At 40.1% G+C, this 23,793-nt stretch overlaps 1 protein-coding gene across 13 annotated transcripts in view; it reads left to right on the top strand.

Moving 5' to 3' along the window:
* Positions 1-23,793, top strand: part of ANK3 (ankyrin 3) — a 673,376-nt gene that overhangs the window by 465,787 nt on the left and 183,796 nt on the right. For all 13 annotated transcript variants that reach the window (XM_049108953.1, XM_049108954.1, XM_035715395.2 and 10 more), the window contains one exon: positions 949-1,047. In XM_049108953.1, the coding sequence (XP_048964910.1) occupies positions 949-1,047 (99 nt within the window). The remainder of the gene's footprint in view (positions 1-948; positions 1,048-23,793) is intronic.

The following is a 23,793-nucleotide window of genomic DNA, read 5'->3' as shown; positions in this document are numbered from 1 at the left end:
GGACAGGAAGAATGAGGAATCCTTGAGAATGAAGGATATCGCCAATAGAGTTGTGTGAGATGAAGAGTTTGGGCGCTTTAGATGCTTATCAGCTCTACCTAAAGCTGCAGACAACCCTGTCATTCTACTCATCCAGGACTGATTCTTTGGAGTTCTGCATGACACTTACCCTCAGTGGTGTCAGCAAAATCAAAATTACCTCTGAATGGTACCAATATTCCCACCCCTCCCACAAGACTCAGTGAGATAGCTAGCATGGCTAAGAAGCTTGCTAATAATTTAGAAATGCATCTAGTTCCTATAAGGTTTCAATCTTTGGGGACTAAGTGAATCGCTGCATGTTTTAGCATTTTTCAAGGAAGTAAAATGACCGTGGTATGCCTAAGGTAGAAAACTGTGTTATGGAATAGGCATTTGCTAATAAAGAGACCAGCCTGTGCATTCTTTATAAAATGCAGTCACCCAGGATACAAGGCCAATTATAGTTATCTCCCCCCAAATTGCTTGTATCATTAAAATTGGCATTTACTCTACATTGAATATATTAAACAAATTGAATTTTGACCAAGAGTTCCTAATGGACAATTCCATCATCGATAATGAAACAGTGGTACTAATCAAACTTTCTATAAGCTCTGGATTTTTTTTTGTCATCCCTATTTTGAGTTTTTGAAATGTTGGCTTCTGTATAGTTCTGCTACTGGATTACTAAAATTATTCAGTCTGCACCCTTGGTTCCTTCCTGGCTATTCCTCTGCCTGTGAGTGTGGCGTTTATTTGAAACCCTATGAACAATTGGCACTAATTGAAAGAAACCTAGTACAGAATGGAATGTGGACCTCAGCATATTTTGCTTCCTCACTTTTATTTGGGCAGGGTTATGGTATTAACGTGTCAGACGAGGGGCTGGCAGGAGTCAATTGAATGTCTGCTATGTTTTCTTTGCAGAGTGGCTTCACTCCGCTCCACATAGCTGCTCACTATGGAAATATCAATGTAGCCACGTTGCTGTTAAACCGAGCGGCTGCTGTGGACTTCACTGCGAGGGTAAGAGCAAGGCAGTATGATCTGCCCTGAAAGCATGTGAAACAATTCTCTCTCCTTGCCCAGCATGAGGAGGGGGTTGAGACAGCTGACCTCTGAGGGTCCTACCTACTAGTCAGTGAAAGCTGTGATTTTTCTAGGTCTCCTACTGCATTTTCTGGCTTTTATACAGGTGTGCCTGTTTCCTAACAGGAAAAATAAGCCATAGTCATAGGGGGGTGGGGGCAGAGGGAACATATACAAGGGATATGTAGAAGATGTGACTCAAGGAACCATGACTGGGAAGTACAAACCCTTCCCCAAGTAGAAATTTCTGAGACTGTTAGAAATAGGTCAAATGGCACTAATAGTGCTTCAGCTAGCAGAGTCTCGACCTCGGAGATGGGAATAGGGTGAAACATCTGGATGAGACCCAAACCTCACAACTGCCAAAATAGAGACCGTCTTCTGCTTTCGTTGTCTACCCTCTATGTTCTTTCCTAACAAGTAACAAGATTATGGACCCTGGATAAGTTCTCTGTACCCTGTGGACCACTGGGTAGCAGCTCAGCCATCCAGAGTAGTACCACTCTGAGTGTAAACACCTGTCTGATGGTAGGCCTGATCATGAGAAACCTCATCAGAAGAAGAAATGAAATATGAAGCAGGATAGGGAGCAGCCCAAAAGTGTGGGCTCAGGATTCAGACTCCTTGTGTTCCAATTTTGGCTTTACATTTTCTTGGTGCCCATCTGTTTCCTCATTGATAAGATGAAACAGTGTGAATTATGAAATTAAATAATAAAGATAAAATAATATCACCACTCCCTCACTGGGTCACTGGGAATTAAGAGAGTGCATGTAAAGCACTGAGCACAGGGCATGACACATCATCGGGCAACAGTGGCATCAGCACTGGGATTTCGAATGGAGCAGGAGGAGACTGGAGAGAGACCACATCCTAGTACCAGCATTTGCCAGAGCAGTAGAAGTAATACCATCTTTGAAGCTACTCCTGCATGGCAGATGCCAGGCTAAGCATATTTATCTCATTTACTTGAATATCAAAAAAAGTGTTATTTACCCCTGTTTTAGAGAAGAGGAAACCAAAGCTTGGCAATAAGAAGTGGCTGGTCCAGGATCCCAGGCCCAGCAGATTAGGAAGGGCAGGATTTCTGCCCCAAAGCTCCAAGCTGCTCCAGTCCTGTCTCCCTCACGTGACTTTAGGTGTTCTTTCTCCCTTTTCTCTTCTAACTCATTAGTTCTATAAAAATTAATAAGAACTCCTATTGTACTAATATAAAAGCTATTTCCTGCCCTCTTGTCATCGGTTGCAGAAATCCTGTATCGGTTTCAGTGACTCAGGAGTGCCCATCAGCTCATGTCACTGCAGAGCTGTGTTCTTACTGCGTGATGTGTGTCCAGGGGAGTCGGTGACATGGCTGACCTGCAGCCCAATTTGACATTTTGAAGGATGAAGTTAAGCATCCGTCTTTCACAGGGGCATATCACTGCTAAAACTGAAGTTCTTGTCTCGACGATGCATCTTCTGGTTTTATTTCTGTAATTCACAGTATAATGAAAACCTCATTAAGTCACATCTTCTAATTAGGACATTTGGAAAATTTATGTCAGGGTGCCGTTTGAAGTTTGTCCTCCTGCCATTGTTCAGAAACTTCCTGATGCTGCTGAAAATAAGAAGATGGGGGCAATGTGTAAGGACTTTAAGAGGACAAATTACAGTATTTCCAGACTCCTTCAAGCAATTCCAAAGCATCCGTTTACATTAAGACAATGAATGTGCTAATTACAAACAAATGCTAATTCATCGATTAAAGATCAGTGGAGATTGCAGACCTGTATTGTTACCATTGCCTGTGGTTTAAAATAATCGCACTGTGCTTTGGTTTAAAATATGCTAAAATTCAGCCTTTTCACTGATTTACAAAAGCATTTTCTCCAGTCATCCCTAATTAATGAAGCCTACCTACACTCTGAGCTGAAGGCTGTGGTTTAAATTCGATTGTACTTCGTCGGAGGCCTGTGCGGTCACTTACACCCCGATACTCTAGGCTTCCCTCCGTGGTTGGTGATTGATGACTTGCTTTAGGACATCTGAGAAGAACTAGTCTTCATAGACAGCCTAAAGAAATCCATTTTAGCTTCCGAATCTCTAGCAATTCTATTACCCAGGAACCCAGCATATCTGCACTTTGGTGCTGGGGCCTCCCCCAGCCGGTTTCAGTGGGCTCTTTCTGTGTCACGGGTCCCCTGGGGGTGTGGCAGAAACAGCAGCTGAAAATAAGATGCCCCGGAACACAGATGGGAGCAGCTTTTACCTGGACAGAACAATAAAGGAAGGATCATTAAGCACTGCTTGCTAAGAACTAGCTGCAAATCATAACCATAAATCATATGTCTCAGGAACCGGGTCTGAATGAGCTGTTGATGACATGGTTAGAGGTAAATGAAAAAGCAACAGTGGCCCTTGTCTTTGGGGGCTGTGATTTCTGCTCACTGGCTGGGACAGAGTGAGGAGAAAGGCAGACAGAGCCTCGTAGTTCCCTGAGGGCTGAGGACATGACCTAGACAATGACTACCTGTTAGCAGGGAGAGCTGGGGGATAGGAACAAGGACAGCTCTTCTGGAATCCTTTCCCACACGCGGTAGATGTGCGTTTCCAAAGCAGATATGAGGCAGAATCAAACGTGGTGTGGCTAAAGGGAGTACACAGCAGAACAGATTGCTTTCTGTGCTTCTCTGCAGGGGTAGCTAACGTATGCATCACTAAAACAGATCCTCGCCAATGGCGAGTGTGTACCTCTGTCTTGGCAATTCTGAAACCGATTTATTGCATGCTTGCCTGTTTACTACACCTTTCCTTGATTTTTATTGTGATGTCAGTTTTGATTTTCGTATTATAATTTTGTGGTGTATATGTAAGATACCCCATGTGACATCTTTAATATTTCCTTTTGGATTATCCATGAGCGAGACTCATGTGTCCTCTGCAGGGAATTAGTGGTGTGGCTGTTGCACGCTTCATTGCAGCCTTTGCATTCTTCATCCCGTGAATTGAGTCTGCTGACATGGCACCTACACCGTCAGAATTTATGCCTGACCCCTGCTCTCTTAGCAAATCATTCCTCTCTCTTGGGGGAGAGAATGTAACTAAGACACACCAGAGCTGCTACTGATTATCATTCCTGTAAGGAACATTTTGCACTGGAGTAACTGAAGGCCAAATTATTGTGTGGATGCCTGCAAAGTTCCTTTATTGACTGAGATAGATTAATATTTTGCTGGCTAAGAGTTTTCTCATCAAATATAATGGACCACCCAACTTAATCTTCTCTCGTGTCATTGGCTTTTCTCCTGTAAATGATTATTCAACTCCCCATTTGGAGAAGATAATTGAATAAAACATCCTTATATTGGCCCTACTATTTAGTACTTTTTGGTTTTGATCTCTGATCTCTGAATTAGGGATTTCTGTGTTTGAGTGTTGTACTGCATTTGTTTCCAAAAGGATTTCAGGTGGCTTGCAGATTAAATGTATACAAATTAAGATATCTAAGGATGAAACAGAAAAAGCAAATGTTACCAAGCAGCTGGAATGAACCAGTGAATACAACTAGACAGCAAATTTAGGCCTTACAGGCTTTGATATATGTAGTGGAAGGGGAAGCATGGATTATATAGTTTTCATTTTCTTGTCAAAGGAAATCTTATAGTTCTCTATAGAGACAATTTTTGTATATGTGAAGTAACTCTAATATGATTTTTATTGTGTGAATTCTTCTATTAAGAACAGTGAGTTTGGGCAGCCTGGGTGGCTCAGGGGTTTATCACCGCCTTCAGCCCAGGGTATGATCCTGGAAACCCAGGATTGAGACCCATGTCAGGCTCCCTGCATGGAGCCTGCTTCTTCCTCTGTCTCTCTATGTGTCTCTCATGAATAAATAAGTAAGATCTTTTAAAAAAAGGCATTAAAAAAAAGAACAGTGAGTTTTATGGTTGACAATACCTTTAATGACTATATTTCAAAAGGCTCAATTCCAACTGCCCCATCCTGCCTCTTGACACTAAATCTGGCTGTGAAGGCACCTGGCCCAGAGAGGCTGAGGGATTGTGGCCCAGGTACTTAGCTTAATGAGATTCTTTTTTTTTTTTTTTTTTTTGCTTAATGAGATTCTAATTGTGTGTGATAGAACTTGGCATGCGTGTCTCAGATCACTGGTTAACTTGTCCATTGGACTGCCTTTCTTAAGGTTATCAGATGTTTTGAACAAGATTTTAGCAGGTGCAGGGCCATATTTGAACTCACTTAAGTCATATGAATGGTTACTTTTTTTTTTAAGATTCTTATTTATTTATTTGAGAGAGAAAGAGAGAATGATCAATGGGGATGCACAAGGGAAGGGAGAAGCTGACTCCCTGCTTAGCAGGAAGCCCGAATTGGGGCTCAATCCAAGGACCTGGAGATCATGGCCTGAGCCAAAAGGCAGATGCTTAACTGACTGAGCCACCCAGGTGCTCCAAGGTCACTTTATTTTAAATAGGTGAACCGCTAAACCTGATGGTGAAAAAAACAAACATGTCAGAGTTAGAATCTGCCCACATAAGAGGTCAACATGACTCAGAATGTGCATGAACAAAGCAATGCTCATGGATAAACATTATCTGGAGATTTCCTTTCTCAATTAAATTAAGCCTCACAAACATTAAAGAGCTTCTATTATGGGCTAATCTGGAGATTCAGACTTGAGTAAACTACTGCCCTTATTCTAGTAATTTGTTTAGGCCCCAAAATGCTAAACCGTACAACACAGTCTCCTCTTAATTCCCCAAAGCATGACTAATTCTAGGCTATAATACCAAATGTGACTTTCCTAAAAACATAGAGACTGATGTAAGAGGTTCAAATCAGAGAAGCAAAGCCGAGAGACTGGTTCTGGACAACACTGCCCCTAAAGTCCATAGACTATGACCCATTCCCCAGGGTAAGTCTGGGTACCACCCTCCTGAACACACCCAGAAACAGAGTCTATCTTCCTTCCTACCAGTGGAAACCCCTTTTATTATGTCTCTCCAGCCAGATTCTAAGACCTTAACTTAGTCTCTGGGCCCAATGAGGGGGATAACCGTGTTTTCTCTATACCTAGGCCATCTTAATCAGTAGCCACCATCTAGTTGGAAGTAACTTTAATTTAGATTAAATTAAATTCAACATTCTGTTTCTCATTCTCAATAACCATGTTTCGGGTGCTCAAGAGCTACCTATAGCTAGTGGCTACGTCTTAACACTAAATACATAACATTTCCATCAGCACAGAAAGTTCTTTAGAAGAAAGTTGAGACACCATTAGTCTCAGGTCTTTCTTCCCATCAACATAATAATTATCTCTAAATGTAACTCCCTCCTCCAAGGAAAATGATCCCTTAAATAGTTTTGCAGAGCAATTTTACTCCTGATGGACTTGCCCTTTCTTGCTCCAAAGGAGTATTTTGCCTTTCTTATTATGTAACTAGAAACCACCACCACCACCACCACCACCAAAAATAAAACTGAAATGTTTTTGCAAAAGAGAAATAAAAATTACTAGAAGCATTTAAGTAGCCTTTTCTCCCCAACGCATGCTCTGTGCAGTTCAGAAGCATTAGAAATGAGATAAATCTCCAGAGAGGTCTCCAATTGTCAGAGATTTTACTGCATAGTTACTTGACTTCTGAAAACCTGTTTTTTAATCCATATGAAGGGTTTTTGCATGCTGTTCCTCACACATGCTTTCCCTGACCCCTAACGTAAGCTGCTACCCCTGTCACATCACCAGGTGTGCTCATCACACTCCAACTTGATCTCCAACAGTAGACATTGCAGGTTCTTTCGTGTATATGGTGTTGCGTGTCTGGCACACTCTGCTCGTTAGCTAAGCCCCTTGAGTGCTAAGATGCCTCATTTGCCCTCACTGCTGAGCTCCTCACCTGGAACATATTCTTCTCACCTGGCGAACATCCTCATCCCCAGTATTCACCAGGTTTTGAACCCTGTGATGATCACTCTCACAGGCAGTTCATCTTCCCTGTCTTCCACTGAAGACTCAGCAACATATTTGCCATGTAGATTTTTTTAGGAGAGGTAGGCATTTGATTTCAGAGAACCATTCCTCTGTTGTTGTACTATAAGAAGGTAGGATGGTTTTTTTCCTCCCTCTCTCTCTTTTTTTTCCCTGCCTGACAGCCCTTTATCTGCCTTTGAGGAAACGGTGCTTTGGCATCCAGCTACGTTCCATTCAGCCAGAGGGCAACAATTGGAAAACATGTGGGACCCTTCTTGTTGCAGAATAGGGGCTCAGTGGATGTCCATTTTCTTCCTTCTGTAGGTGAAATTTATAGTAATAATGATTTTTAAATTAGTTATGATTTATTGAGTATTTACTAAGTTTCAGCTTCTTGCTAAGCACTCAGCATGTCCTATCTCAGGAATCCTATGCAGGCCAAAGAAGGATGTGTAATGAAATGCAACTCCCACATCCTTGTACTTGCAAGATTTTCAATTCCTCAAAGTCAGACCCGTGTATTAGTACCCATTTTGGAAATAGGCCCACATTTAGCACTGCGAAGGGTTTAGTATCTATTTATTGAATTCAAGAGTAAATGAACAAATAACTTGAGGCATCCATGTCTTACCACTCCTGGGCAGCCAGCCTCTATTTAAACCCACTCTCCTAAGCCATAGTCCTCTCCCTGGTCTCAGAATTTCAAACAGAGCCTCACCTGGTGGTACGAAACTGCTTCCCGAGCTGACATCAGTGCCCTAAGGATGATGGAAATCCATAGGATTCTAATAGTGGGATTTTAAGCCAGTGCACCAAATCCACAGACTGAATGTCACATGCTGAGGGGCAGGTTTATTTGAGCAGCCGGAAGACTCGTTATTCAGTGGGGTAAATAGCCTTGGAAGACAAGCCTAGAACGAAAAGCCAGTCACCCAAGGCTGCCACCAAAGCGTTGTTCAATTAAGTGTATTTTAAACAGAGCCTCAGGTACTGGACTATGAAGTCTCAATCCAGGCCACTATCAGATGGTACAAGAAAAGACTTGAGCTCCTCCTACATAGAGAAGGGTGAGCATCGTGCCAGGAAGAGTGTGGCTCTTGCAATGGTTTTTTAAGGTACAGCCCTTCTGGGGACTCTACTTTGGTTTGAGTGGAAGTACCAATGAAAATATATTTTTTAATATATTTTTCCTGCATTATACAATTTGTTTTTAAAATACTAAGAAATAAAGAAAAGAAAAACCATCCATAAAAGTCCTATTAATTTTTTTCACATTAAATATCTTTCTTTACAAAGACCAAACACACGCACACAAACACATTCAATTTCTACTGATAACATATTTTCAAAGATAGAGTAAATTAGATTTATTTCCCAGTACAGGCTCAGCAGCATTAAAGACCAAGACTTTTTTTAAAGTGGGTTTGCATAAACCACCTTTGGAATGAAAATGGAGATGTGGGAGCATTAGCAAAGGAATGTGAGTTGTGGGAAAGTAGCCATGCAGCTCCTACATCAACCAGAATACTGTTGCCATGGTAACATCAGGACAAACAAAAGCGGTAAGCCAAGGGCAGAGTGGTGAGAGATACACCTTTTATAGAGAATTGCTCTTAGCATGCTATACAATCTCCTTCCTGCCTTTTTCATTTCACTTCCTGAATGCCACATCAAAGGAGAGTCTCCTATATAATATTTTTAAAAAAATTTTAAGACTTTATTTTTAAGTAATCTCTACACACAGCATGGGGCTTGAACTTGCAACCCCAAGATTGAGAGTTGCATGCTCTTCCGACTGAGCCAGCCAGGCGCCCCTCCTATAGGACTTCTTAAAGGAACATTTTTATCTGAAATCATCAGTACGCTGGAACTTACTAACATCTCACTGTGCAATATAGGACCTGTGTTGTTTTTTTTCTGGAGAGGTGACATTTCTAAGTTGTAGCAGCATAGAAGAGGAGTCTTCAGGTTTGTGCCAGACCCCTGGCTCTCATTCTGCGGCATCATCAGTTATTGATATGGTCCAGGGCGAGTGTCCTCATCACTGGGCCTATGGTTTTTCTAAGAGCCAGATGAGAGAGAGAGTCAATCAAGCCTTTCCCCTCTGCCTGACCACCTTGTCTGACAGTGACAGAGGCCACCTTCACCTTCCCTTCCCCTTTCACTATGGGTAAGAGACAGTGTCTCGATAAACAGCATCTCAGTCACACTGCCAGAGCCCCACACTGGCACCGTGGCTTACTTTGTGTGCTCTTGGGCAAGTCAGTTATGCCTCAGCCTTATCATCCATAAAATGGGTCCAGTAATAGTACCTAACGCGTAATGTCTTCACGACTGATGAGATAGTCCACATAAGTTGCTCAGTACAGCGCATGACCCACAACACATGGGCACGGGCCCCAGCCAGGCTTGTGACAGAGGTTGTTACTGCTGCTTTCATCCGGGAGGAGGCCCGTCACGTTAGACACATTTGCCGGTAAAGCATGACCTATGTCAGTCAAGCTAGTGGCATCGTGGCAGCTCTCGAGAGGACTTCTAGAGATGGTCAGAACTGTTGCTTCCCAGAATGTGGGATTTCCACAGTTTGCAGCGCTACTGGTCAGCATGAGAAGGTTGGCCTTTGAGAAACAATTACTATGACATTGTTTGAGACCATAAGGATTCTACCTAAGTCACAGAAATTGGAAGGTACATGCTTCTCTTTGTTTCGCTTTTCCTCATTGGACATGTGCCCTGCTTCCTGCAGTGCTGCTCTGGAATTGTCGCACTGAGAACAGTTTTAAATGACCCAAATCAATCCTATTTTGAAATTCCGGGAAATAAAGTTCTATTAAGGTGAAAGCTGGCAGAGCTCACTTTATTCATCTGCACTTTGAAAGAGAATTATTCATCAGCTGTAGCATTTCCATTTCCTCTAGTGAGTGCAAGTAGCGGCAAAGGGCCACTCTGCCCCCTGCTGAGCTTCGGAGCAGCGTCTGTCCGCACTGTCCTCCGGGGGTGCACACCTTGGTCTGCTCCTGAGGACTGCAGGTTTTCTCATGACAGAACCTTTCCCTTTTTCCTCTGGCGGCTTAAAGGACGTGCAGGAAAGGTGCCCGGGCACCTAGCAGGAAGAGATTAGGACTGGGCAGAACCAGAAGTTTGCAAAGGGTGAACTTGAGAAACATGAACAGTCATTTCCTGGCTCTCCCCCTAGTCAGTACGGGAGGTTCAAGAAGACAAGTTCAGGTAGGAGATTGGCATGCGCTCGCATAGCTGGGAAAGAAATTGAAGAGTAAATTGTGCTGGAAACACAGGGATTAGAATCAAGTCCAAGAAACAGAGGCTGAAGCCCACTTGCCAATGTGAAATGAGACCAGAAACAGACAAATATTGTCGACTAGACTCACCAGGCTGTGCATTAGCTCTCCAGAACTCATTTATCAACTGGTTGCAAGTTTGTGCCCTTAAACAACATCTCCCCAACCCCCAACCTGCCAGCCAGCACTGGTAAGCACCTTTCCGATCTCTGTGTCTACCAGTCATTGCATGTCTTTAGATGGAGAAGTAGGATGGTGGCAGTGGTGGTGAAGAGGTACTATGACATGCATAATGAAGGGGAAATGAGGATACTTGGCTGTGAGCTGTGGTGGGCTCTGGTCATACAGGGAAAAGAACTGTGCTCAAGAAGAAGCTTGTCCAACCCCTGGTATATGCTCCTCTCCTCAGAGGTGACTTCTCTGGAGTCCTATTACATCCGCAGTTTCTTATTAGCAGAAGGAGGATCCTCATTCTTCAGAGGAGATTTGGAAATCTGCAGGGGCAATTTTGGTTGTCATCATGGCTGGCATGTAATGAGACAGGACCAGGATGACTAGCCCTCCCTCTATGTGTGGGACAGACCCAGGCAAATCACTGTATCCCACTCAAGATGCCAGCAATGGCCTCTGAGACATGCTGGATCAAAGATCTCTTCACAGCTAAGGTGGGATATCCCAGGATGGAGAGGAAGGGCCCTGAAGTTCATGCTCAGTAAGAGCATTGAGTTTCCCCCAGGGATGTACCCCTGTGGGTGAGTGGGCCAGGAGACCCTCAGGTTCTCTTCAGCTCTTATTATTGTGACTTTCAAATATAAAGTGAACAAAACTTACACAAAGTTCAAACTAACTTAGGTAACAGCTTTCATTTATTCCCAGATATGAGGTTCTACGATAAGTTTCATCTACATTATTTCATTTACTCCTCTCGGGAATCCTGTGAGGTGTGGGTAGGATTTCCATTTTACACTAGGATGGGAGAAGTTGTATCACTTGTGCAAAACCACACAGCTTTAAGGTGGGGGAGATTGGGCTAAGAAACAGTCAACTAAATAAAGTAAAATTATACAAAAAAGTAAACTACACTCAGACTGAGTAGTTCATAATCTTCTAACAGTGGAGGCAGCGTGTCCTGGGCTTCATGCTGAATGCAGGATCATCACAGGAAAACCAGAGCTAACAGCAGCCTCCTTGCACCAGCTGACAGTTCCTTATGCCTGTGCCAGAGTTGCAAAGTGAATTAAATACCTTTTTGAAGAGGATTTTAAAATATTTTTAAAAAACAAATTGCTAGGAAATTCCATTATACATTTAAGAACAGTTAAGCTGAAAGATTAGCAAACCTGAAAACTAATAAATGATCAAGTTCTTTCTAAAATATAATGCATTCACATTGCCCCCACATTTTATTTATCTCTATCACTTCTGCATTTTTGGATCCTTAAAGATCATGTTTTGAAAGGAACTCTTATATTTAGAAACCTAATGGCTTTATGACAAAAAGATATAACATCCATTTTCTGGTAAGAAGAAATACAAGGCAGGCTTATCTCTACAAGGAGCAAGTTCCTCTGAGTTTGAAAATGAAAAGCCACTTTTTCATAACCTCCAAGTTAGAGCCTCGAAGCCAGTTTCCCCAGCTGGCCAACAGCACCCCCATTCCCTTAATTCGGATTCAGTACCTTTGGGGAGGGACTTTGCAATCTGTATTTTTAACAAGATCCTCGGGTGATTCTTCTGATCAGACACAATTAGAAAATACTCTCAGGCCATACTATGAAAATCTTTATATGAATTTCTAAAGTTGAGCCATAGAGGTCTTTAAAAAAAGATTTATTTATTATTTATGAAAGAGAGAGAAAGTGAGGAGGGGCAGAGGAGAGGGAGAGGGAGACACTCAAGCAGACTCTGCACTCAGCATGGAGACCAATGCAGGGCTCATTCTCATGACCTAAGCTGAAATCAAGAGTCAGACACTTAACTAACAGTGCCACCTGGGAGCCCCATGTCACAGAAATCTTAACAACTCATTGGCTTTTAGGGTCACCTGGGTGGCTCAGTGGTTGAGCGTCTGCCTTCAGCTCAGGTCATGATGTGGGATCAAGTCCTGCATCAGGCTCCCTGCAGGGATACTGCTTCTCCCTCTGCCTATGTCTCTGCCTCTCTGTGTGTCTCTAATGAATAAATAAATAAATAAATAAATAAATAAATAAATAAATAAATAAATACTTTTTAAAAACCTCATTGACTTGTAACAATTATTTTTATAACTCATTAATGAATTTATATCCTTGATTTATATCATATGTGCAGTTTACAAAATAGTTTTATGTACAGTGCATCATTTGAGACCACAAGAATGGACATTTTTACAGATGAGCGAACTGAGATCCCAAGAAGTCATTTATCCCAGATCCTGCTGAGAGTAAAGTAGAATAACAGGAATCTAGATCCAGACCTTCTATGCCATTTTATTATGCCTCATGCATGACCATCAGCCAGCCACCTGCTGTGCCCAGATGGCAGCTGAGTGTGTGTGGTATTGAACTATGAGTAGCTGAGGTCTACATGGTCCCTGGTACCATCTCCTTAGGACAAGTGCACTGGACACAGATAAAGCCATTTCCACCAGACTACTTTTTCTTCCAAATAATTTTTCTTTAAAACTTCAAAGACCTAAAAAAAAATAAAAAATAAAAATAAAATAAAACTTCAAAGACCTCATTTTCATTTCTTAACATGTTTGAAACTTCAGCAATGATCTATTTTATCCAAGCAAGGATCTGATTTGTTCAAAGACCAAATGATGACAGGATACTTGAGAAACTAGCAGTTTCAAATTAACTGCCATCTCAGAAGCCTATAAGCATGCTTAACTTTTTGGATGGGAAAGAAAATTATTTAATGCAGAAATTAATTTCATTCCAGATTTATGAGAAATGATAGAGGAGTGTGGAAAAATATATCATCATAAAGCCCCTTAATATTTTTGTTTTTAAGATTTTGGATGATGGAACATTAGATAAAGGTGTGGACTTTTTTAAATTAAAGTGATAGCATTCATTAGAAACATAATGAAACATAATAGGAAATATAATAGGAAATATTATAATAAAATAGGAAATATAAATAATAAAATAGGAATATAAATAATAAAATAGGAAATATAAATAATAAAATAGGAAATATAATAGGAAACATAATGAAACATAATAGGAAATCTAGTATCATTAGATTAATTCATTTTAAAGAACTAGAAAACTTCAAAAAAACTTTCCTCAATGTATAGAAAGCAGTTGATTACTTTGTAATTGAATTTTTGAAGCCCTGTTCAGTTCAATTACTGTATGTCTGTCTACTCAGATATTTCAAGCTAGGAGAGGCTTTCTTACTATAATACAGAGTAGGCTACTTTTGAATGAGCACTAGTAGTAACACCTTTTTGAGTTCTTCTCATTTAAAATGACAGAACTGGGCTAGCTACTCTCTTAGACTCTGCATATTTTTATTCACTTTGAGATATGCTGTTTCCTTTTGGTTGAAAGCTGTATGCCAGTAGCATTTTCAGGATGCAGACTATGCTATATGGATTCAGAGCTAGAGCTGATGTTTGCCCAAGTTAAGAAGAGACTATCTGGAAAGGGCCAGCACAGCTTTTAGAATCAGACAATTGAGGTTAATCCTCAATTTCTAGCCATGTGACTCTTCTAGCTTCACCTTGCTCACCTGTGAATTTGAGCTAACAGCATCTATATTATGGATTGTTATGGTGATTAAATGAGATGGATCTCATAGAACCAACAAAAACAAGAGCCTAATAATTCATAGCTTTTTTTGTTCATTTTAATTATATTCTGCAAAACAAAGAGTTGCTTGATCTAAATCAAGAAGTGTCAATTTTTTTAACAGAATTATTTTTTCTTACAAATTCTTATAGGATGAAAAGGCATTCAGTGGTCAAAAATTGCTCATCATATATGGAATAATGGAAACCCTGAAATGGATCCTGAAAAATATATTTTAAAAGCAGATATGGGAGGCACCTGGGTGGCTTAGTCACCAGAGTGACCAACTCTCAATTTCCACTCAGCTCATGGTCTCAGGGTGGTGGGATTAAGCCCTGAGTCAGGCTCTGTGCTCAGTGGGGAGTCTGCTAGAGATTCTCTCCTTCTGCCCCCCTCCTCCCTCTCACACTCTAAAAATAAATGGATAAATCTTTTTTTTAAAGTATACCTTGAACACCCATTAGGGTGACTATGATCAAAAAAAAAAGAGAGAGAGAGACAAAGAACAAGTATTGGTGAGGATTTAGAAAAACTGGAACCCTTGTGCTCTGTTTGTGGGATGAATGTTAAAGTGTTATAGCCACCAAGGAAGAGAGTTTGGAGGTTACTCAAAGTATTAAGTATGGAGTTACCATCTGATCCAGCTACTGATCCAGCTACAATTCTACTTTTCACTCCTGGGTACATATAGTAAAGAATTGAAAGTAGGGTCTTGAAGATACATTGATATACCCACGTCATAGTGGCATTCTCAATAGCCACATGGTGGAAGCAACCCAAGTGTCCAGTAAAAGACGAATGAATAATCAAAATGCTAAAGGAAAGGAGATAGGGAACCAGTGAGAGACCTGGCAGAGACTTATCTAAATTGTTGATGAGAGATCTGATGTAAATCCAAGTGAAAAGTAACAGTATTAACAATAAATAACCTCATTTTATCCTTAAAATAAATAAATGCTTGAGGTTTTTAGAGCAGAACAGATCCAAATAGTCAGAGCCTGGTTTCACAGCAGACATCAAACTCCCAAGCATCTGCTGCTACTCTCCGGGTGCTCCACACCACCGGTGTCTACTCCAGTGGGGTCTGGTTAGTCTCTGCGGGAAGGGAGTGAGGTGGGAATGCCAGGGACATCCGTATTTTCAGTGTCAGGCTCTGCAGGGACCTAATCTCCTTATCCAGGAAGCATAGGGAGAGAAAAGTTGTTGTAGAATAAGCCAGGAGTTAGTAAAACTGGAGAAGAGGAAAAGACTTTGCCCAAAAAGACCTATTTCATTTCATTAAAGCTCCATGAAGAAAATGGACTTTTACTAACAATGGTAGTCATCTTAATAAGGGTTGCTCTAGTATGAAGAAAGTTTGAGCTTATTTTATATTTTTATTATTAATCATAGACCATCTAAGTTTGATTTTTTTTTTTAGAAAAATCCTACCATGTGTCAGACTGTGAAAGCTGGAGAATTATCTTATATTCCATTGTTTGAAATTTTCCTGATATATCCTTGAAATCTCAAATCTTTATCACAGAAAGCATTATTTGTTTGCATATATTTATGGATTTCTTTAAGATATTAAAAAATCAGGCATCCTCAAGAAAAGAGATGAGGGATTGGTACATAATTCAACAGAGATGAACCTTGAAAACATTATGCTAAGTGAAAAAAGACGGACACAAAAGGCCATATATCATATGGTTCTGTGTCTATGAACTATCTAGAATGGGCAAATGTATAGAGACAGAAAGTAGACTAGTGATTGCCAGGGGCTGAGGGATGGACAGAAGAATGGGAAGTAACTGCTTAATGGGATGGGGTTTCTTTGGGGGATGAAGAGCTGCTCTAAATAGATACTGATGATGGTTGCACAATTTTGTGAATATACTAAAAACCACTGAATCGTACACTTTAGAATGGCCAATTTTATCATATGTAAATTATATCTCAATAAGCCTGTTATAAAAATAAACAATCAGAGAAGACTCGCAATGGAAAACAATAAAAATCGGCAGAAAAAGAACACGTTCTTACACTCTCGAGGAAATGAAAGTGAACAGGAATTCAATTCCATGTTTTTTCTACGTTGTATCAAAATCTATATAACTGTAAAATATTTCTTACCAGACATTTATTGTTTGGAGATTGGCAGATATGACTTTGTGGTAGAAGAAAAAACTTGTTCCTCTACCTCTAGGTTTAATTCCTGGGTGTTGCAAATTTAAAAAAGATGAATAAGCAGGAAAAAGGCTTATGATGCATACAAAGACATTCATAGAAAAGAAGTGAAGGCCCAAGGAGGCAGTTAGTTAGAGCCGAGGGGCTTATATAGCCTTTTTAACAAAGGGTAATGTATTTGCGGAGGGTGTGAAGTCAAATGCTGGGAATTTGGGTGTCTAGAGGTGGTAAGTTTGGGAAAGGTAAATGTATGGGTAGGGAAACTAATGGAAGTTAAGGGTTGGTCAGTTCTGCGGATCCCAGTTGTGCTTTCTCCACCAATGAGAGATTAAGAGGTGTCTTATTCTTGGCTTGAGAGAGGGAAATACCTTCCCAAAGGGAAATCTGTGCTTTGCTCTCAGACAGAAAGCTCCAAACAGAGTGAATGCCTACGTGGCATATTGTGGGGTGGCATATTCTGACCTCCTTCAGTCCTCCTCTCAGAGGCTATAAGACTTTTCAAAAGATAAATATCTATGAGGTGGACAAGGATGCCAGTAGTCCTTGCTTAAATATCTTCACAGTGCCCACTCTGAATTTATTTTACTAACCATTTTTCTTCTTATATTAGGGATAGTGAAAAAGGGACTAGAAAGAAAACACATACAGATTTTGAAAAGTGTGTATTTTAAATGCAAGTCATTAACACATCGAAAACTTCATTTTCAGATATCTTGTTTTGCCACTTTGACAAACTTTTAAAACCATAGTAGGAATAAGTATAAGAACTACCAGAAGATACCCATTTCCCTTTCAATTTAACATTTAATTAGTTTAGAATTTGTATTCAATTGGGACCATATCAAGGAACTAAAGTGAAATCGTGATATTGTTTAATTTTTCACTACCTGAAAGATTTGCTTGCTATCACATCTACTCTTCTACTAGTGATAACCTCCTAGATGTTTTTAAAAAAAGACAGAGGAAGAGGAGGGTACAGGGGATCAGAAGTCAACTGCCCTTTATATATTTAAATGGAATGAAAAGTCTTCTATTTATCCCAAGTAAGGTAGGAAGTGGCCCTGATTTCACTTTAGGAATTTACAGAACAAATCTGGCTTTGGTGACAGTTTCAAAGGGAATTGGCCCAGCTTTTTCAGAAACAGCTGAGAAGAAAGAAATAAGCCAGCAATTCCACCATTTCCCAAGACAGGTAGTTGTTTCTTCCACGTCCCTGGAAGTCAATTAAAAAAATAAAAAAAGTATGGCTTTCCATGTTTATATTACATTTTGTCATGTGTATCATGTTCTACAAGCCACCAGTCTGCCCCTTCTTCTTTTTCTCTCCACCACAACTTACCCCAGACTCCATCTGAGGTATTCATGGGCTGAGCTGTGCTGAGTAGATACTTCTGGAACATTGTTTCCATCCTAAGAACTACCCCCTTTGTACCTTCTTAGAGTTAACACATTACTTCGGGTCTTTTCTAACCAAACTCTCTTATAATAACGTCTTTGTGAGATGTGGTCACATCATCCATTTTTAAATGTCCACATGAGAAATAATAAAAAGAATAGTAATAGCTAATACTGTATAATGTTTACTATATGCCAGGAAACATTCTTAAGACTACCCTTATTGACTCATTTAATCCTCATGACAGGTCTGTAACATGAATACTATTATTTGCCTCATTTTACAGATAAGAACTGTGGTCCAGAGAAAGTAAATAAACTCATCTAAGGTTAGGCAGCTAGTATGAGGCAACCTGGGATTTGAAACTGAACGGTCTGGCTGTAGAGTATTAGCTCTTCATTGCTATAGAATATGACCACACTGTTCTCTGGATCTGCTTGCACAGGAATGCTCTAATAGTAAGGATTGGTTGTGTATTTGTGCTGTTTAGAAGTTCAGGAACAGGGGATCCCTGGGTGGCACAGCGGTTTGGCGCCTGCTTTTGGCCCAGGGCGCGATCCTGGAGACCCGGAATCGAATCCCACATCGGGCTCCCAGTGCATGGAGCCTGCTTCTCCCACTGATGTGTCTCTGCCTCTCTCTCTCTAGCTCTCTCTGTGTGACTATCATAAAAAAAAAAAAAAAAAAAAAAAAAAAAAAAAGTTCAGGAACAGCATGATCTAGGCTACTGAAAACATAAATTTTGGGGCAGACAAATTATGGCAGCTTTGTGACTTTGGGCAAAATATTGATTTTTTGTTGTAGTTCTAGTTTCCTCATCGGTAAAATAGAGGGAAAAATTAGTACCTGTTTCTAGACTTGGAGTGTGGGCTAAATGAGATAGATGATATGGAATACCTGTGAGGATGTGGACTATATGGAATTTGCAGGAGTTCTGGGACAACTGACCTGTTCTGGCTGATTTTGCTTTCCTTTCCCCGAAAAGTGGAAGGCAAACCTGTTCTTCGGAATTGAGATTTTTACTCCTTAACTAGTGGTTGCTATCTTCAAGAAGAATAGGCTGTAGGTGAGACGTCTTACTGAAAAATCAAGATAAAAGGAGATGAGCATAGAAGAACATGAATGACTGGAAAGAAAAGGCTAGCAGTCACACCATAGGGGAACACAGAGGGGATACAGTAGCGATCCATTAGGTTATTGGCTGAGAAATCTGAGAGAATTAAACCTGCTGAGTACTGTCATTTTTCTTCAGTCAAAATTTGGAATATTTACCCAAATCCTGTTCATGTCTTCATTAAGTATTTTACAGCAAATTTCCTTTATTTTTCTTTATAAAACATATGTGATGTGATTGGTTTTTGTCTCTATGCACCATCTTTCATAAAGCCTTGAGGAAAAGTAAATGCCAGAGAAAGGAATGCACTGGCTAATCAGACTTACGCAGTTTTTTAGGGTGAATAATTATTACATTGAATAGTTTAATGGAAAAGTTCAGTGAAATAAGATGCTATTGTGCTAGAGATGAAAATAATGATTTTTTTTAAAAGATTTTATTTATTTATTTATTTGAGATACAGCATGGGCAGAGGAGGGGTGGAGTAGAGGGGCAGACTCCCTGCTGAGCACAGAGCCCAAGGCCCTGGGGCTCCATCCCAGGACCCCTGAGATCATGACCTGAACCGAAGGCAGATGTTTAACTGACTGAGCCACTCAGGTGCCCTGAAAATAGTGATTTTAAATAAGCCCAAAGAGCTCAGTGAGATAGAAAGGGCAGTGTCTGGGGATCGGGAATCCCAGGGGTCACGGCAGATCCTCTAGCTCTGTGAGTCCCAGCAACCACTTAACCTCCCTGACCTCCTCCTTATCTATAAAATAGGTGATTAGACTGAATCAGACATCCTCATCAGTTACAGAACAAAATTTTCCAAAACGCTAATGTATTCTATTATATTGAATGCTGTATCTTTGGTACAAGAAAAAAATTCCACTAATAAGCTACTTTATACAAAATTAGAGTAGTATTTAGTCTTGTTTGCACTAAATTCAGGTCAGCTTCAAAACTCTAGGTTGAATTTGTTTTTATCCAAGTTTTAATTCAGGTTTCTTCTTGGAAGGAATATGTAGAGCTTTAACTCTAGCCGTACTTAATTTTCTATGTCGATGGGGAAACATTAATAATAAATATGTACCTTCAGGATACCTCCAGGCTTAAGAGGTTCCCTCAAAGTTCAAATATAAGGAAAGTTGACGAGTAGCTAAAACCTCTCCGTGGCTATCAAAGTGGGAAACGCAAATAGTACGAGCCAAGACAGAGATGGTGATGATGGGCTACAAATTAGGTAATGATAAAAAAGAAATGCAACCATTTTTCACTGTATGTTATGCAAATGCACATAGCAGAAATTATTTAGGAAAGCATAAAGGAGCAAAAAATTATCTATAATCTCAGTACTGAGAGATTATTAGCATTAGAGTCCATATCTCTATAGCTTTTTTAGAACGTTTGTATACATATACTTATGCACAAATGTAAGAGCATATTTTTACTTAATAATATATCCTAGTTTGTATGTTGTTTATCACAGTCTACCTTCAAATTTATGTCACTTTACACATTGTGTGAGAACCTAACATGAGGATCATTCTAACTTTTCCATCTATGTGTGGGTGGTGTGCATTTTACTTTTGCATATGTTGTAAAGCCCTCAATTCACTCTCACTGTTTCAGCTTTAGACAATCAGTTATCTTTTACATTTGCCTTCATTTTTGTCATTTTTGTGTTTCTATGTGGGTCTAAGCTTCTGTCTGGTATCATATTCCCACTCCCTGAAGAACCTCCTTTAATATTTTCTTATATTATGGGTCTGATGGTAATGGAGTCTCTCAGCTTTTGTTAATCTTAAAAAGTCTTTATTTCTCCTCAATTTTTTAAAGGTACTTTTACTGGGTATAGAAGTCTCAGGTGACAGGTGTTTTCAGTATTTGAAGATGCCACTTTGTTTTCAGCATTGCATAATATCTGAGGCTGTAATTATTGTCCTTGTTCTCTATATGAAATTTATGCTTCTCCCCTCTGGTGACCGTTATGATTTTTCCTTTATCTTTTATTTTCAGCAATTGGACTGACATGTCTGTCTGTTTATAGTTTATCTTGCTTGGTGTTCTCCGAGCTTCCGGGATATATGGTCTCGTACATCTCATTATCTTGAGATAATTCTTGAACATTGTCTCTCCAGGTATTTCTCCTACCCCATCTTCTCTCTTCTCCTTATGCAACTCCTAGTCATTTGCTTTGTACTGTCCCCCAGCCATGAGACTCTGTTCTTTCTTTTCTACTCCTTTTTCCCCCTTTGCGTTTGCATCACTTATACTGATGTATCTCTAAGTTCACTGATGCCTTTCTCAGTTGTGTGAAGTCTAGTGATGAGCCCATCAAAGGAAGTCTTTGTTTCCTAGATTGTGGTTTTTCTTTTTTTTTTAATTTTTTAAAATTTTTATTTATTTATGATAGTCAGAGAGAGAGAGAGGCAGAGACATAGGCAGAGGGAGAAGCAGGCTCCATGCACCGGGAGCCCGATGTGGGATTCGATCCGGGGTCTCCAGGATCGTGCCCTGGGCCAAAGGCAGGCGCCAAACCGCTGCGCCACCCAGGGACCCCAGATTGTGGTTTTTCTTACCAAGGATTTCTGTTTGACTGAAATCCCATATATTTGGTGAAATTCCCTGACTTTTGATGCCTGTAGCTCACTGTTCTACTGGAGAGATTCCAGGTAAATAGTATCTTTGTCTGAAAATGGGCATCCCTTGCCTATCAGGCTATAAATGTGGAAGATTAAGCCATTGTAGCCAAGAGTTAGCTGAGTTTACATTCTTTCTTATCATTCCCACCCTGTCACTATGGCTGTCAATCTCTGCCTTATGTCTGTGGTTTTAGCTTTGCGGCTTTTCATATATACCGCCAAATCGCATCCTAGAATACATTCTGTGAGCAGCAAAAGAGGGTTCTCTTAAACATGCATTTTCATCTCTAATATCATTGGGCTCTTTTGATCTGTTGGGATTCCATAATTTTGTTGGTCACTTAATACAGCAGGTCTTATGCATAGAAGGACATAAAACATTTGTATTGGTTAACTGATGAACCACATTGAGTGGTCTAGAGGTACCACTTTCATTTTGATTTGTTCCTAATTGACAGAAGCAGTCACTACCAGATTCAGGAATGCAGAGGTATATATATATCATTCTGAAGCTCCATTTGACAGGAAAAGCAATAGTTGTTTCTGTTACTGAAAAATACCACTGCCAAGGGTCTAGAAAACCGAATTCTCATCCTGATTCTGCTTCTAATTCACTGTCTTTTAACATACAAATTACTGACCAGTTCCATTCCATAGTTTATCTGTCAAATAGGATGAATGATTTATTTCAAAAGAGTGTGGTGAAGATAAAATGAAATTATGTAAATGTAAGCCCTTTTTAAGTGCTGCAGAAATATAAAGTATTCCTCCAGGGTCAGAGAGGTGTAGAAAAATGTGCAAGTTAGAACTCCAAGGCACCCTTTTGACATCTATGCATCACCGTATGAAAGAGTCCATGAATATGGAAGAGAGCAAAATTAGAAGTAGAGTCTTCCTCTCACTAAAATTAGCCTACTTGTAATGGAGGTTAATTAAGTCCTTCTCAACCAGGCAAGGGCACAGTTTTAAAGGGAAATCACATGGAAGCCCTGACTCCTGCTGGAAAGAGATGAGACCTTTGTGCCATCTCCTGCTCTGGGCTCAGTAAGCTTCCTGTTAGACCATGTTTCCTATAGACCTAACCTGCTCTTCTACCTGCCATCTCAGGTCTAGTATTCATCCAGTATTCTGCTTGGTCACTGGAGTGACTCACACTTGCACTTGGACAATGGGCACAAACTATACAATTAGAGTCACCAGGAGTTTTGTTTTCTTTTGCCAGCTTTCATTCATGCCAAAAATAGTCCACACTAAAGGAGACCACAGCATATGTAATGCACAGCATATAGCTCTACTCCCTCTTTCATGAACTGTTACCCATAGTTGAAACCTTCAGCCATAGCTGGTAGATCTAGAGCAGGGTCAGCAAACTACTGTTTCTAGGTCAAATCTGGCCCACCATCTGTTTTTGTAAATAAAATTTTGGAACGCAAACACTCCCATTTCTTTACGTATTTTATATGACTGTTTTAGCACTACAATGGCAGAACTGAATAGTTGCCATTGACCTTGTATGGCTTGCAAGCTGAAAATATTTGCTATTTAGCCCTATGCAGAAGAAGTTTGTCTACCCTGGTCTAGAGCAATGGTACTCATCCTGTGTACTCCCCACCAGCATTACTGAAGCAAATTTGGTTTCTTGAGATCTCTTTCTTCATCCTTCATTTTATGTATCAGTTGATACTTTGGCACCTAAGAATAAAGAGGGTAAGAGTTTTTCAGCTAGGAGAATGTACTGCTAGGAGCATTATAGTTTATAATATTTGGGAAAGTTTATAGAAAATACAAGGCAAAAGAATGTTCAACAACACTCCATGAGGATGAAAGCAACTAAATCTGGAAGTGAGAATAGTCTACACAATACTCAGCTTTTTTCAATAAATAAATAAATAGGGAAAAAAGAAAACAGAGCCAGGCACCTTTGAAGATTCAGAGACTTAAGAGACATTTCCAACTAATGCAGATGTGGCTTTTCTAATTTGAACAATACTTCTAAGCTAACTGGACATAATGGGAGCATTTGAACACTGACTAAGTCTTGGTGTTATGAAGGAATTATTTTTAGTTTGTTAAATATGATAATGGTATTCTGATTACTTGTTTTAAAAAATCCTTATTTGTTAGAGTAAATTGCAGTATTTGTGGGTGAAATACTATGATGCCTGGGTTTTTCTCTTCCTCCTCTTAAACTTCTGCATACAAAAAAAAAAAAAAAAGGCAAAATAGCAGGGAGCATAGAAGAAATAATATCACCAAAAGGTTGATAAGTATTGAACCAGAGTGAGGAGTACATGAAGCTCGTGCCTTTCTCTCAAAACCTAAGTT

Source organism: Canis lupus, chromosome 4, assembly GCF_003254725.2.
Source record: "Canis lupus dingo isolate Sandy chromosome 4, ASM325472v2, whole genome shotgun sequence".
Lineage (NCBI taxonomy): Eukaryota > Metazoa > Chordata > Mammalia > Carnivora > Canidae > Canis > Canis lupus.
Note: the sequence above shows the minus strand (reverse complement) of the source record. Positions and strands in the feature narration are given on the sequence as shown.